This window comes from Gekko japonicus, unplaced genomic scaffold (assembly GCF_001447785.1).
Source record: "Gekko japonicus isolate JY-2015 unplaced genomic scaffold, Gekko_japonicus_V1.1 scaffold2023, whole genome shotgun sequence".
Taxonomy (NCBI): Eukaryota; Metazoa; Chordata; class Lepidosauria; order Squamata; family Gekkonidae; genus Gekko; species Gekko japonicus.
The window spans coordinates 264,848-281,118 of record NW_015168715.1 but is presented as its reverse complement, the minus strand read 5'-3'; the positions used below and the strand labels follow the sequence as shown (position 1 = coordinate 281,118).

The window sequence follows — 16,271 nt, the reverse complement described above, 5'->3', positions numbered from 1 at the left end:
CCTTTCTTTTCCACCTGATTCCACCTGTTGGTAATGGGCTGGATGACGGTGACAAGCTGAAACTTAATCCTGACAGAGGTTCTCTGGATTAGTAGACGGGCAGACTGAGGACTTGAGATCTCTGTTGTCCTGGATGTGGTTATACTTCCACTTAAGAGCCAATTTCGTAGCTTGGAAGTGTGGCTTTACACAGTGGTCACCTTAGAAAACCAGGTGGCTGAGGTGGCTCAGAGTGGTTTAGTCCACCTTTGGCTGGTGCATCATCTGCATCCATTCCTGGGTCAGCCAGATCTAGCCACAGGGATCCATGCCTTAGTCACATCTAGACTGGATTATTGCAGTGCATTTTACTTGGGGCTACCCTTGAAGAGTGTTCAGAAGCTGCAGATAGTGCAGGATGCTGTGACTAGACTGCAGCCTGGGGCCACTTATAGCTTGAGACAGGGGATCTCTAGGTCTGTCTTCTCCCATATGTTTCTGCATGGAAATTAAGATCACGGGGAGAGGTCCTCCTTTCTGTCGCACTAATCAAAGAAGCTCATCTGGGGGCACACAAGAGAGGGCCTTTTTGGTGGTATCCCCTTACTTTCGATCTTCAGGAGGCAGCTGAAGACAGTTTTGAGGACTGCATTTGACTAATTTAGTTTTTGAGTATTGGCAGTCGTAATTGTGATTTTAAACTGTCATCTTTTATGTGTTTTCTAACTGTTTTATTTATATTGTAAGCCACCTTGAATGCCGCAAGGTCAAAAGGCAGCTAATAAATGTTTTAAATAAATAAAAATTGCATGGTGAATTTCTATGTGATATGCGGAAACGTGCACTGATTTTCACTGAGAAATATTTATTATTATTATTAGTTATTTATGTTATTGATTTTTATCCCGCCCATTCCAGCCTAGGCTGGCTCAGGGAGACTCACAACCAGATAAAAGTTACCATAATACATAAAATATAATACATAAAAACATTCATACAATTCTTAATATATAATACAATATATTAGTTAATGAATAGTGTAAACGGTAATCAGACAATATTAAAGTGCTAGCGATTCCAGTGTTTACTTTAGTTCTATTGGTCCGCTGTGATTGGGGGGGGGGGCTGGGCCAGGCAATAGTCACCAGGATCTGTGGCTCAGGGCTTCCACCCTGGTTATCGGTTGTTACTGATGGTTGTAGTTGTACTGGTGGTGGTGGCGCCAAAGGCCTGGCGGAAGAGCTCCATTTTACAGGCCCTGTGGAACTGTAAAAGGTCCCGCAGGGCCCTGATCTCCTTTGGGAGCTCGTTCCACCAGAGTGGAGCCACCACCGAAAAGGCCCTGGCCCTAGTTGTTGCCAACCTGGCCTCCTTAACACTCAGGAGGACCAGTCGGTTCTGGGTCCCTGAACACAGTGCTCTCCTGGGCATATATGAGAAAGGCAGTCCCTCAGGTATGTCGGACCCTGGCCATAAAGGGCTTTAAAGGCAAAAACCAGCACCTTGAAGTGAATCTGGTATGCTATAGGCAGCCAGTGTAACGCCTTTAGCACAGGCTGGATGTGCTTCCGAATTGAGAGTCCCATCACCAGCCTGGCCCGCGGCGTTTTGCACCAGCTGCAGCTTCCGGATTTGTGACAAGGGCAGCCCCATGTAGAGGGCATTACAGTAATCCAGTCTCGAGGTTAACAATTCATGGGTCACTGTTGCCAAGTCGCCGTGTTCGAGGAAGGGAGCCAACTGCCTTATCAGCCTAGGCCTCCATTGTTAAGGAGGCATCCAGGAGCACCCCCAAACTCCTAACCTGGCACCAACGGTGCCCCATCGAAACTCAGGAGCGGGATCCCTACCCCCAGACCGCTGCGGCTCAGGCACAGGACCTCTGTCTTCATTGGATTCAATTTCATCCAGCTCAGCCTAAGCCAATCAGCCACGGCTTGTAACGTCTGGTCTAGAACTTCTGGTTCGGAGTCGGACCGACCGTCCAACAACAGATAAAGCTGGGTGTCATCCGCATACGGATGACAACCCAAGCCATACCTCTGGGCAATCTGGGCAAGAGGGCGCATATAGATATTAAGAAGCATCGGGGACAACACAACCCCTTGTGGCACTCCACATTCCAGCGGGTGCCTCCGGGACAGTTGATTCCCCAGCGCCACACTTTGCCCCCGACCTTGGAGAAAGAAAACAAGCCACTGTAAGGCTGGTCCCTGAATTGTTAATTAATGCTTTGAGGGGAAGCTTCATGTGTGTAATTTTTAACTTTAAAGGTTAAAAAAAATCACATTTCTTTGAGCTTTTATATTGGAATGACTGAAATAAGAAAAAGTCAGCAATATACAGAGGAGTCTTTAATGGATCATTGTCAAAATAACTTAATGCTGTTCTATAGGAATGAATCCTGTTCAGAACATTTGTTAAGAATTCCCTTCGGGAAGATGTGCATAAACCACACCCTTCTCAAGACACCCTCTCCAATCTTTTCATGTCTGTCTAAGAAATTCTTGCAAAGTTGAGATCCTTTTGAGGCTTGTACCTGCTAATGATCCATACAGACTTCAGGCCTGTATACACTATGTTTGGACCTGCTATTAGAGCAGGATGCCACCAGTGAAAAGTTGCTTGAACACTGAGGGGGGAAATTGAAGCATTGGCTATCACTGTGCTTTTCTCAAAGTACTTACAGGGCTGAGCAAAACAAAAGGAAACTGAACTTGGTTAGTATAACAAAAATTATGGATAGTGGAACAAAAATATGGAAATATATTACTCTTTTATATTGATCCATCTAGCCTAGTACAATCTGTGACTGATAGCAGTTCTCTCAGAGGACTTAGAGGCCTTTCAAACCCACTTAAAATCCTCCGAAATGGACAGACTGGGTCTAACAGCTTGATCTTGTTGTTGTTCTTCAGTCGCACAGTCGAGTCCGACTCTTCGCGACCCCATGGACCAGATCACACCAGGCCTTCCTGTCTTCTGCCGTTCTCTGAAGTTTGCTCAACTTCCTGTTCGTTGCATATATGACACTGTCTAACCATCTCATCCTTTGTCGTCCCCGTCTTCTTTGACCTTCAATCTTTCCCAGTATCAGGGTCTTCTCCAGTGAGTGCTCCCTTCTCATTTGGTGGCCAAAGTATTTGAGCTTCAGTTTCATATCTGGCCTTCCAGGGAACAGTCAGGGTTGATTTCTTTTAGGATTGACTGATTTGATCTTCTTGCAGTCCAAGGGACTCTCAAGAGTCTTCTCCAGCACCATAGTTCAAAAGAATCTATTCTTCGGCGCTCGGCCTTCCTTATAGTCCAACTCTCACAGCCATACATGACTACTGGGAATACCATTGCTTTGACCATGCGGACTTTTGTTGGCAGGGTGATGTCTCTACTTTTTATCATGCTGTTTAGGTTCGCCATCGCTTTCCTCCCAAGGAGCAGGCGTCTTTTAATTTCATGGCTGCAGTCACAGTCTGCGGTGATCTGGGATCCCAGGAACGTGAAGTCTGTCACTACTTCCACAGCTTCCCCTTCTATTTGCCAAGGAGTGATGGGGCCGGATGCCATGATCTTAGTTTTTTTGATGTTGAGCTTCAAGCCCACTTTTGCGCTCTCCTCTTTTACTCTGAGCAAGAGGCTCTTTAGATCCTTTTCACTTTCAGCCATTAGAGTGGTATCATCTGCATATCTGAGGTTGTTGATCTTTTCCCCAGCAATCTTAATTCCCGCTTGTGATTCATCCAGGCCAGCATTTCGCATGATGTACTCTGCATATATATTAAATAAGCAAGGTGACAGTATACATCCTTGTCGTACTCCTTTTCCTATGCTGAACCAATCAGTTGTTCCGTATCCGGTTCTAACTGTCGCTTCTTGGCCCTTATACAGGTTTCTCAAGAGACATGTGAGGTGGTCTGGTACTCCCATCTCTTTAAGGACCTGCCATAGTTTGTTGTGATCCACACAGTCAAAGGCTTTAGCATAGTCAATGAAGCAGAAGTAGATATTTTTCTGGTACTCTCTTGCTTTCTCCATAATCCAGCGAATGTTGGCAATATGATCTCTCGTTCCTCTACCTCTTCGAAACCCAGCTTGTACTTCTGGTAGTTCTCTATCCACGTACTGTTGAAGCCTAGCTTGTAGGATCTTGAGCATGACCTTGCTAGCGTGTGATATGAGTGCAATTGTGCGATAGTTTGAACATTCCTTGGCATTGCCCTTCTTTGGGATTGGAATGTATACTGATCTTTTCCAATCCTGTGGCCACTGTTGCGTTTTCCAAATTTGCTGGCAAATGGAGTGCAGAACTTTAACAGCATCATCTTCTAAGACTTTGAATAGCTCAGCTGGAATACCATCACCTCCACTAGCTTTGTTGTTAGTAATGCTTTCTAAGGCCCATTTAACTTCACATTCCAGGATGTCTGGCTCAAGGTCAGTGATTATACCGTCGTGTTTGTCAAGGACATTGAGGTCTTTCTTGTATAGTTCTTCTGTGTATTCTTGCCATCTTTTCCTAATCTCTTCTGCTTCTGTTAGGTCCCTACCGTTTTTGTCCTTTATCATGGCCAGCTTTGCATGGAACGCTCCCTTGATTTCTCCAATTTTCTTGAAGAGATCTCTAGTCCTTCCCATTCTATTGTTTTCTTCTATTACTTTGCACTGTTCATTCAGGAAGGCCTCCTTATCTCTCCTTGCTGTTCTCTGGAAATCTGCGTTCAGTTGGGTAAATCTTTCCTTTTCGCCTTTGCCTTTCGCTTTCCTTCTTTCCTCTGCTATTTGTAAAGCCTCATCAGAAAGCCATTTTGCTTTCTTGCATTTCTTTTTCTTTGGTATGGTGGTGATTGCTGCCTCCTGTACGATGTCACGAACCTCTGTCCATAGTTCTTCAGGCACTCTATCTATCAAATCCAGACCCTTGAATCTATTCTTCACCTCTACTGTATATTCATCAGGGATGCGATCTAGGTCAAACCTGAATGGCCTCGTGGTTTTCCCAATTTTCTTCAGTTTAAGTCTGAATTTTGCAATGAGTAGCTCATGATCTGAACCACAGTCAGCTCCAGGTCTTGTTTTTACTGACTGGATAGAGCTTCTCCATCTTTGACTGCAAATTATATAGTCAATCTGATTTCGGTGTTGCCCATCTGGTGATGTCCATGTGTAGAGTCGCCTCTTAGGTTGTTGGAAAAGGGTGTTCGCTATGACCAGTGTGTTCTCTTGACAAAACTCTGTTAACCTTTGCCCTGCTTCATTTTGCTTTCCAAGGCCAAACTTGTCTGTTATTCCGGTTACCTTTTGACTTCCTACTTTAGCATTCCAGTCCCCTATGATGATGAGGACATCATTTTTTGGTGTTAGTTCTAGGAGGTGTTGTAGGTCTTCATAGAACCGGTCCACTTCAGCCTCTTCTGCATCAGTGGTTGGGGCATAGACTTGGATTACTGTGATGTTGAATGGTTTGCCTTGGAATCGGACAGAAATCATTCTGTCATTTTTGAGATTGTATCCCAGTACTGCCTTTTGCACTCTCTTGTTGACTATAAAGGCCACACCATTTTTTCTACGAGATTCCTGGCCACAGTAGTAGATATAATGGTCTTCTGAGTTAAATCCGCCCATTCCTGTCCACTTTAGTTCACTGATTCCTAAGATATCGATGTTCAGTCTTGCCATCTCATTTTTGACCACGTCAAGCTTACCTTGATTCATAGATCTTACATTCCAGGTTCCTATGCAGTATTGTTCTTTGCAACATCGGACTTTCCTTTCACCATCAGACACATCCACAACTGAGCTTCCTTTCGGCTTTTTTATTTTAAGAAGGACGTGTCATTGAAGCTGGTAAGAAAACATCCAAGAAAAGTTGCATAGGGTTTCAGCATTGTTCCATATGCAGACCATGTTTCAAATTGGACATGCTGCTATCTATAAAATGCAAGGATCTGGCTTTCTTTCTCCCTTTTTCACATTGCTGCTTCACATGTTACAGTTTAGAAGCAGATGCAACCTAAATGTCTGTGATTTATTAATGAAATTAATGTGCTGCCTCTCCAGAGTTCTGCTTGAGGTGACTTAAAATCATCACGTTAAGCCTGCAGATCTAGCCTATACTTTGGGGCATTGCTGTTAAACTAAGATAATTCCTTATGGAATCTGGTCTAATGAACTATTGAACACTAGTGAGCTGGGGCAGAGCTGGGAGGTGAGGGTAATGGAAGGAACCTGTAGGAGTTAGGGTTCTGTGCTCACTATAGAGGTTGTCCTAGTTGCAAGCTCTGCACATTGATGTTATAATTGTGTTCTTAAATCACAGTGTTTTAATCACACTGTTTTATGTATGAAAAACTTAGGTATTGCTGTCCAGAATTCTGAGTGAACTGAAAAACAGTGATGATAATGAAAAGTCTCCTTTTAAAGACTGTACAATTGATGAACCGGTAATCTTGGTAAAATATAGCTTTTATCTCTTTCTGTGACTCTGAAGGTTTTCCTCTGATCACTCCTCTGGCTTTCTGGGAATCTCCTTATCTAGGCACTATTTTTATCTTGGAGTAGCTTAAGGACACTGTTAACTGTTCTAACTCAATTTACTTTCCCTCATTATAGCAATGGCAGGCGCACATTTCAGACATTTTACTGGGTATAGAACATGAAGGGGATCAATTGGGTTTAGAATGTAAGCAGCAATATTTTGTATCCAACTAATCACAATTTGAAAACACAATTTTGAATGTAAAATATTCTTATGGTCTGATTGCTGATGTGGGGGGCAGAGGGGAAATTTGTAGGCACCTCATACTGCTGCAGGTAGTAATGAGACCTGTAGTGTTTTAAACACTGAAAGTAGATCTGGCAATGATGTGATACTGTCTGAATTCTCTCACTTCTTTGTTATCCTTGTAACATTTTAACCAAGCACATGGTGTAATATCACTGTTTGTATTTATTTAAAACATTAATTATATCTTGCCTTTCTCCTCAGACTCCATGTATGTCTATGCCTTCCTCCCACATAATTGGCTTGTATCCCATGGTAAATTTACTCTAACAGGATGGGGAGAGGCAATTTTTGCCTATTTGTTCCTTATTACAGACCCACAATTCACCCCTCAAGCTTTTCTTGAGAGTCACCTGCTCCCTAGAAGCAGCATTTCACGGAAATTGTGGGCTGCCATGGAGGGAGGGGACAAGAAAGTTGTTTTGATTGAATGAAATGGCTTCTGTTTAGTGGAGATTTATTGGAGGATCCAAGCATTTGGAGGGGGGTGAGGAAATGCATGGTGTGATCAGATCACATTGTGGCATTGTGTTAGACCTTACAGCTAAGAGAGAACAAATACAGGAGTTTAGTGTCTCTTGAGAACATAAATTCTGCCCTGATATTGCAATTCTACTTACATAGAAGAGAAAATGATGACTAAGATAATTAGATTGAATGCAAAAGTGCAAGGTATGCACAGAAACAACTGTGTTAGTTGTAGTTTGGTTGTCAGCTTTGACCGGTGAGTCCCTGTGCTATTAATTTCTAAAATAAATATACATGTGCTCGCATGCACACACAGACACACATGTTACTGATAAACTAAATATACTTCCAACAGTGGTTCTTCTTTTTCTCTTTTCCCAACATGAAGGTGATGTGTATATCTTGCAATTATTGCAGAATTAAGATTATGGCATGAGCATGCTCATAACTGGTTCTGAATAGTTCAGACAGAAGACAGGATTCATCTTGGGTTTAATAGGACTTCTGTGTAGTACACCCCTTTTACAATGTGAAATATATGGTTTGTCTTCCTTAGGCTCCTAGTAGTCTTATGGAGACACTTGAACAGCATCTAAACAGCTTGGAAGGAAAGAAACCTGGGAACAGGTATGCAAAAAATACTCTAAATAGTGTTACAGTTTGCCATACCACAAGAACCAACTTATCAGTGCTGCAGCAAAAATTATCACCTGATCTTTTCCTCTATATTCCTCCCAAGAGTGAAAAATGTTTACAGCCTTAAAAGGAGTTAAGAGAATATCCAGAGTCCTGCCCAATTATACTTTCTTTCCTCCTGTCCCTCAAATACCTGCTGTACTCACAGTCATAACTGTGATGTGATCCACAGTAACCAGCCCTTTAAAATGGTTAACTGGCTGAGCAGCCCCTAAATGTTGCTGTCTCTAGTAGCAGAAGCAATGCCACAGACTACATAGAGTGTGTGCGCACACACTGTCCTGTTCTCCCTTCTTCCCTCCCTGCCTCCCTTGGCCTTAAAAGGAAAGAGTCCTGAAGCAGTATGTTGCAGCTTTGCCTTCCACAGTACATGGTATGTGCATCTATCATGGCGCTAGGTTGCTGTTCCTTTGTAATTCATAGGAATTATTCTAATTCTTTGGCATTGGGACGTAGCCAAAATAGCATTGAGTTGCTATGTTCAGTTGATAAGAAAACTCCATTTGTACCATCATGTCTTTTAGTGTTTTCATAAAAGGTGACTAGAGAAATACTTGGGCTATTTTCTCTGCTGCCTTGAGGAATAAATTAAGAGCCAACTGTCATTAACGCAACTTTTTTTGTGCCTCTGTTTTCTTTCTGTATATGGCTGTCTCGCAACAAAGTGAGGGGTAAGCAGATAATCTCTTGTGTTTGTGCATGTGTATATATTAGAAACCATAGCGAAAGGATAGACCTACATTGGTTTTAGCTCAATGAATGTCAGTTCATGTGTACAGTTTTGGAACAGTGGCTCGCATTTTAAGGTGCCCTTGTGGAAACAGAAGGTGATACTTCTGCAACTTCCATGGATTTTTCACTGGAGCTGCAGTTATCTGTGCTGCATCCCATGTTGCTCCCAAGGCTAGAGAAGATTCAGAAAGGCAGGAAAGATCCTTCTGTAAATGGAGCTATGTTCCTGGTTCTTCATTCCAACCCTATGCTGTATACACAAATGTTTCACAAGGATATTTAATTCATAAACATTTTAAAGTATAAAAATGAATGTCCCTTTTTTCAAAGTATTAGTATTCTAAAAAATTTATAAATGATGTGTTTACACTGATAGGCTATGAAAGAAATGAAGGACTGTTTTTTCCAGCTGTTTGAGTAGAGATTGGGGAGCACCAGGAGACAGTGTAAAATATTAATAAGATAATGTTGTTGGGTCAATTGGTATAGTTAGTCCAGTACCCATTAGTTAGCAGATGGCTTTAAACAAAGCTACACATGCAGGAGCATCTTTGTACCAGGTCACCCAGCTTACAAAGCTACACAGAGCCACTTTCCTAGTTTAAGACTAATACTAGTCACTTTATTCTAGAACTACAATTTAGATAGGAAAGTTTAGAGATAGGATAGTATTTCTGAGCTAACTAAGGATGGACACAGATAGTGAGAGGCCATCTGTGTCATGGTGCCAAGATGAGTACAGTGTGTCCTCCTTTTTGGTGCATGCAGGGAGTTGTGGAAGGGAGTGAATGGAAGGAAGGAAGTTTTCCCTGAGAATACAGTCTGCATATCAGAGGGACAGTGGCAGAAGAGTAAACACAGGAAGGAAGCTTAGGGTTTGCCTTGTCTAGCTGTCTGACTCTGTTGCCACGTAGTCTGTAGGCTGAGGCAGAGGACAGCGTCCAGTCCTTCACCTTCCTTTCAAGAGAGCAGTGTATGACCATATTGACCAGATATGCCTGGAATCTTCATGAAACAAAGACAGGCTTTCAGTCAAAGCTCTTATTGACTGGTTTGGGCCTGTTTTATGTGGAGAAGATTTGGTTTGGGTTGAATTTGAATTAGGGGTATAGTTGTTAACTTTATAAAGATGTTTTGGTTCTAATGTGGTGTAGTTGGGAATGGAAAAAGGAAATATGTTCAGAAAGTCTCTCCCTCTAGCAAACAGTGGTGGTGATCAGTGTTCCCTCTAAGCTGAGTTAGTGTGAGCTAGCTCACAGTTTTTTAGCCTCTGGCTCACGCATTTTTGTCTCAGCTCAGGAAGGATGGCTCCAGAACAAGCTAATTGATGCAGTAGCCAATTGCTCACTCACAACTTGAATGCCGGTAACTCACAGAGTAGAATTTTTGCTCACAAGACTCCACAGCTTAGAAGGAGCATTGGTGGTGATGGAAAGTGTGGTCCAGTTACACCCGACTTATGGTGGGCTCAGTCAGGTTTTCTTGCAAGAGAGGTTCAAAGGTGGTTGGCTGCTGCCTGCCTCTGTGTGGCCACCCTGTGTTTCCTTGGTAGTCTTCCATCTAAATACTGACCAAGGCCAACTCTGCTTAGCGTCTGAAATCTAACAAGATCAGGCTAGCATGGGTCAGCCAGGTCGGGGCAACAAAGAGTAACAGCTCTCATTAAGTTTTAAGTCATCTTTATAAGCTGATAATGTGAAGGCTGTTGTGTTGAGGTTTCAATAATGCAAATTCGATTTACCACTTTTTGTCTGACTGAGCTACTTTATACAGCTCTGGTTAATTAATTTCCCCCCCCCCCAAAAAATAACTTTTCCCCATGTTAATTTTAACACCACCGTGTAGTAGTAGTCCACCGATACGACCCAGATCATGTCACCAGCTGACTGTCAGATGCCCACCATCGTTATATTGCACTAGCACTTTATGTATTGTTTTTAGACCTATTTTATTGCAATTTTATTAATTGCTTTATCTTGTTATAATACTATGTAAGCCGCCCTGAGCCTGCTTTGGCGGGGAGGGCGGGATATAAATTAATTAATTAAGTAAGTAAGTAAAATAGTAAGGCACATAAGAACATGTGGCCATGGCACTTCGTCTTTTTTATTTATTAGATATTACTGGAATATAAGAAGCTACCTTATACCGAGGCAAATCGATGTTCTGTTGAGTACAATGCAGTCTACTCTGACTGGCAGAAACTTTCAAAGTTCTCAGTCCACAGGCTTGCTTCCTGAGATTGTATTGACTGCATACTGACCTAGGATACAATGCATGTGCTCAGCTGCTAGGGGTATTTCTTGTGCATTGCATGGATTTGTCAACACTTATGGTTACCTACTCCTTGCTCAAGTTTTACAAACCTAAAAGTCAATTCTTTTCCAAGCTTTTGGGGCTGGGCGTAGACAAACGTGCAACCTTGTGCTCAAGCCTGCTTAAAGTATTTCCAAAATTATTTCATTTGACAATCCTTGTATGTTAATTCTTCTAGCTCCGGTGCTCCTTCACCTTTGGGCAAGGTAAACATTTAATATTGCTTTTCTTAGTTGTGCTTGTTTTCTAAGTGCAGGGGTTACATTATATAGAAGGGCATTCAAACAGGATTGCACCATCTGCTGTAAATCAATAACTTCTGTACAAACATGTCTTTTCATATTTGTATGGCTGTTAACAACTAAATTCATCTAATGGTAACCTATAAATTTGTTACAATCACATGAGAGTCGAGTTTGCACAATATGGTGTTCTGTTATTTATGGAGCATAGTAAACGTTCCAAATAAATGGGTATGTGCATTTATTAAAACAAGACTAGGAGTCAGTTTATACATCCATGGAGAGAACTTGCAAGGAAGTTAATTTCTCAACTTCGTCAGAGTACTGCAGTGTTGATCAGACCCCTGTATGTGCTGATAGCACATCTAATCCTGTGCTGACAAAATACATATGTGGGTTTGGTCAAGACTTTGTAGGTGGTGATATTGCCATATGTGAGAGCAGTCAGAAAATTACTGCATGGCTCACGATAAAAAATCGTTAAAAGGAGGAAATTGGTTATCTTGAATTTCTTGACTCTTTTGCATAGATTTGGGTATGCAGTGGAGCAGTTCTCTGGGTTTTAGTTGTAGTTGATACACATATCTGGAATTACAAACATAATAGATTTAGCACAAGGAGACTGGAGAAAATGGGTACAAGTAAATTCACTGAAACGTCTTTTATGGCATATGTGTAGACAGGGGTCATTTCGTAGAAAAAGAGCTAGGGGAACTCATTAGCATATGCCACCCCCCCTGACATCACCGGAAGTGTGTCATAAGGCCACACACTCCGCCCCCAACGGTCCCGGCCGGCGGGAGTGCAAGGAAGCTCCGCGGAGGCCGTCCCTGACCCCAGGCAGGCAGGGGTGGGGAGAGGCAGGGAGAAAGCAACTTACCCTCCCTCTTCTCCTGCCTCCTCCTGGCTGAATGAGGGCCGGAAGCGGGGCGGCCGGAAGCAGGGGGCGGGGCTTCGTCATGTGCCCCGCCCCCCATACCTCACCCGGGGAAACTGCGTTCCCCCGCGATTCCCCCCCGAAATGACCTCTGTGTGTAGATCTACATAAGTGATGTATGCACAGCTGACTTCATTTTGCATGCAATTATTTGTGCATACAGTCGATGTAGCTATGCAAAGTAAGTTATTTGGGGTTCAGAGAAAAGATATGGAATAAAAATGTGAATGCAAGTGTACTCTCCCAATGATTTTTCAGGCTAGTATAAAACAAACAAAAAAATTCTGAAAACCCAGCATGCATGTCCCTCAGCATGAAGCTGCCTTATACCAAGTGGCCACTTGCTTATCAAGGTCAGTAATGTTTACTCTGACTGGCAGCAGAGATCTTTACTTCACCTAGTGCCTGATCCTTTTAATTAGTATGCCAGGAACAGAGTTTGAGACCTTCTGCATGGCAAAGCAGGTGCTCTGCCACTGAGCCAAGCCCCTCTCCTATTCCTACCCCCAGGAAAAAAATTGTCACACATTAAAGCAAATTTGACACATCAGCTTTTGCAGTAAATAGGGCTGTTAAGTTAAAATATAGATTCAGGAGCCTTCTGCTTGAAACACGAAACAACCGAGACTCTAAATGTGTAACCAAGTATGTACAACATAGGATTAAAGAGATAATCAGGTTTACTTGAAAGTCTGAGTCAACTGCCAAATTTTGGGCAAGCATAGGCTTGCCTCTAAGAATATGGGAATGCTGCTGAATCCTAGAGTCCATCTAGGTCTGACCAAGAGTTCATCTAGGAACATTGTATTCCCTGTATTGACTAGATGGATGCTTCTAGCAAGTACATAAATGTCACAAGGACAACAGCCCCCCGTCAAGGGATTAGTGACAGGTCAGGCCAAAACAAAACATACACGACTGGGAAGTGAATCCTCACTGCCTAGGGTAATGAGCCACCACGAGCCCGTCTGGCTAACCCTTGAGCTGAGAGGCCAAGGGACCAGGTCTGTAGCCCTGCCAGGTATTAATCAAGAAGCCAGCCCTGCAAGGTAGGTCATGTTCAAAGTGAGATCCAAAAACAGTTACTTTGGTAGCTGCAGCCAAAATAAGCCAAGGTACTGGGTTTAGACTGAGGCCCCCAAACCCAAATAACACCACCGAAGTATAATTAATAAAGTTTATTAAAAGAAATATGCAAAAAATGTACAAATATAAGTACAGTACAAAACAAGGAAGAAAATAATAAAATATAAATAACTAACTGAAGATAATTATATAGACTTGTTGGTCCTTTGACCTAGATGTTATCTGACCAGACTGAAACACAGAGTCCAGGTAAAGTTTCAAAGTCCAAAATCCATGAGGCAGGTATTCCAGCCATGGAAGGCCCAGCCTAGTTGAAAGGATGGCCCAAAGGTACAAACTGGAATGAATGAACTTCCTTTTTGCTAGACTGTCCGCAGCTGGCCTGATCCTGGTTGACCAATCCAGGTATGTTGCTAAGAATGCTCAAAGTCAAGGAAGCACTCACCTCTGCCCAGAGAATACAAGTGTAAAATTCCCTCCTGGTCTCTGGCCTTGAAGCTTCCCTAATCTCATTTGAACCTGTGTCCATCTCATCCCTTGTCTTTCTCTCTGAACTGTAAGTCATCATGACATTAGTTTCCCACACAGGACCTTCTGTAAATTACTACACCCCAAAACCTGAACCAATGTTTTAAAAAGGCTAAGAAATGGCTAGGACAAGGCCAGTTTCTTCACACACACACATACACACACACCCCAACCACACTTTGCTGCAGCAAACGCATTCCATTTATCTGTCATGGCTAATAGTCACTGATAGTCAGATTCTCAGAGGGTATGATTTGCATTTAAAACCATCTGAGTCAATGATTGTTGCTAGATTTTGTGGCACCAAATTTTTAAAACTTGTCTTTGCTTTGTAGAATACTCTGTTTTGACTAAAAACTACTTTCCAACAATTTTATTAGGTGACCCCTATTTTACCATTATGAGTACTAGAAAACTATTTTGTCTGTTTCTTATCCATTTTTTTCCTGAGCTAAAAATCCTCAAACCTTGTTTGCCTTTCCCTTCCTGCTTTTGTTGTATCAATATATTTAATTTTAACATGGCCATATCTGTGGATAAATCCAGAGATTATAGCCATGAGCATATGAGACAGGTTTTTTTACAAACCTGAAACAGCCTCAGGACTACAGAAAAGATCTGAATTTTTTTAAAAGGGGGATTAAACCCCCCAAATAATCAAAAGATCACCTGTACCTTTAATAAATTAATGTCTTCAGCAGTGACTATTGTGAGGGTTCCTACACAACCACAACAGTATTGCCAGGCTTCAAGCCTTGGTTTCTCTCAGTAAAAGTCAAGGCAGAAGGCCCTTTTCAGGGCTGTTTTGACCTTTGAGGGAGGACTAATTGGGGCCAGTCCTGGAAATGACCACCATTCTGCTTGCATGACTCAACTAGGACTGGTTATTCAGCAGCAGCCACCACAAGAAAGCTAGTGTGGTCTAGTAGTTAGAGCTTTAGACTAGGATCTGGAAGACCCAAGTTCAAATGCATGTAGGTGGGGAAGGAAGCGCATAATGCTGTCTTCCCTCACTGCCAGAGGGGGAAGGAAGCTGGGGAGTCACTGGTGGAGGGGGGAGTGGCAGAGCAGCAGGAAAGGGACAGGTGACCAGGCAGAGCTGGGAGCGTATGATGGGTAGGTAGCCAGTGGTAGGGAGGAGGCAGGTGCTAAGGAGCAGTTGGAGTGCATTGTTGAAAGACACCTGCCAGGAGGGACAAAAGGAAGATGATGGAGTAAATGAGCACTGAGCCCCAGTGAAGTTTAAGTAGGGACAAAGGCTGTAGCTGGTTGCAGGCTCCCTTTGAGCACAAATACAGTCATTGCTCAGCACCCACTCCTCCAGCTGTGGACTTCTTTTCTCCTGCTGGCAGGGCAGAGGCGGCAACAGGGAAGGCAGACTGAAGAAAAAGTGGGCAGTGGGAGGGCAAGGTTAAGTTAGGACCAGTGTTGGGGTAAGGGGATAAGAAGGAGGGTGCGGAAGAGAAAAGATGGGAGCAGGAGACAGTGGGAGGAAGGGGTGGAGAAAGTGGTGTGTCAGAATTTCCCCTGTGAGTTTCTCAGGGGTGTCCGCTTGTTAAATGTACTTTATTGTCTTTATATATTTATAGTCAGCTCCTCGTTCTCTTTTGCATTTGCTTTATTGACAATTTTTGGCAGAGGTTTCCCCCCCCCTCTCTTTTCCCCTTTCAATCAAGACTGTACAGGATGACTTCTTGTTTTTATAGCTTCCTTGAGTCTGATTGTTGACCATGCTGCCATCTGTTTCATTTAGATATTGTGGGGAAAAACTGGTTGATCCAAACCACAGTATGTTGCACAAACCTTGATTACTCTACCAGATGGACATATGCCACAGTTCATTCATAAATCCCACTCAGCTGCTTTCCCACTTCCAGGCAGAATCCCTGATGAAACCTTATTGTGAATGCATCTCACTTCCTATTGGTCAGCTGCAATAAGGAGAAGAGAGGGCAGAGAAGTACAGGGCAAGCCAGACAAACTGTTCCTTGCTGTGTCTTTTTGGTCTAGCTACATCACTGAACTCCTGAACTATTAAACTCTGAAGTCTTATTTTGAAACCTGGATATACATTTACCCAGGTATAATTAAGATTTGATTTAATGTATTACTTATCTTAACATTCCAGTGGCAAAAGCCACATTCAGTGGTCTGAATGCTTACTCAGATGGCAACAAATGTCCCAAGTCTTTCGTCTGTGCCTGACTTTTCATGCTGTGCTATTTTGGTACGATCATTGTACCATGTGAAATGTGTGGGACTGAGTCCTGGAGGGGAATTGGCAAAAGTGTTGGCTTGGATCCAGCTGAATGTTTACATGGGTGGAAGTATTTCCAACCACTGAGCATGACTTCCTCACCTCTCTGCTCCCATTGCAGTCTGAAGTGCTGCTTGGGGAGGGGGCTTTTGGGACTTCAGTGAGAGGGAGAGGTGCAGAAGTCATGATCTGCTGATCCAAGCCACTCTGTTTTTCCTACAAGAATCAGTGTGGACTTCGTTTCTCTTTCCC

At 42.9% G+C, this 16,271-nt stretch overlaps 1 protein-coding gene across 1 annotated transcript in view; it reads left to right on the top strand.

Moving 5' to 3' along the window:
* Window positions 1-16,271, top strand: part of SNAP91 (synaptosome associated protein 91kDa) — a gene marked incomplete at its 5' end in the record, with an annotated part of 85,293 nt that overhangs the window by 31,202 nt on the left and 37,820 nt on the right. Inside the window, 3 exons of the mRNA XM_015415564.1 lie at window positions 6,330-6,416; window positions 7,782-7,852; window positions 11,148-11,175. Of these exons, the coding sequence (XP_015271050.1) occupies window positions 6,330-6,416; window positions 7,782-7,852; window positions 11,148-11,175 (186 nt within the window). The remainder of the gene's footprint in view (window positions 1-6,329; window positions 6,417-7,781; window positions 7,853-11,147; window positions 11,176-16,271) is intronic.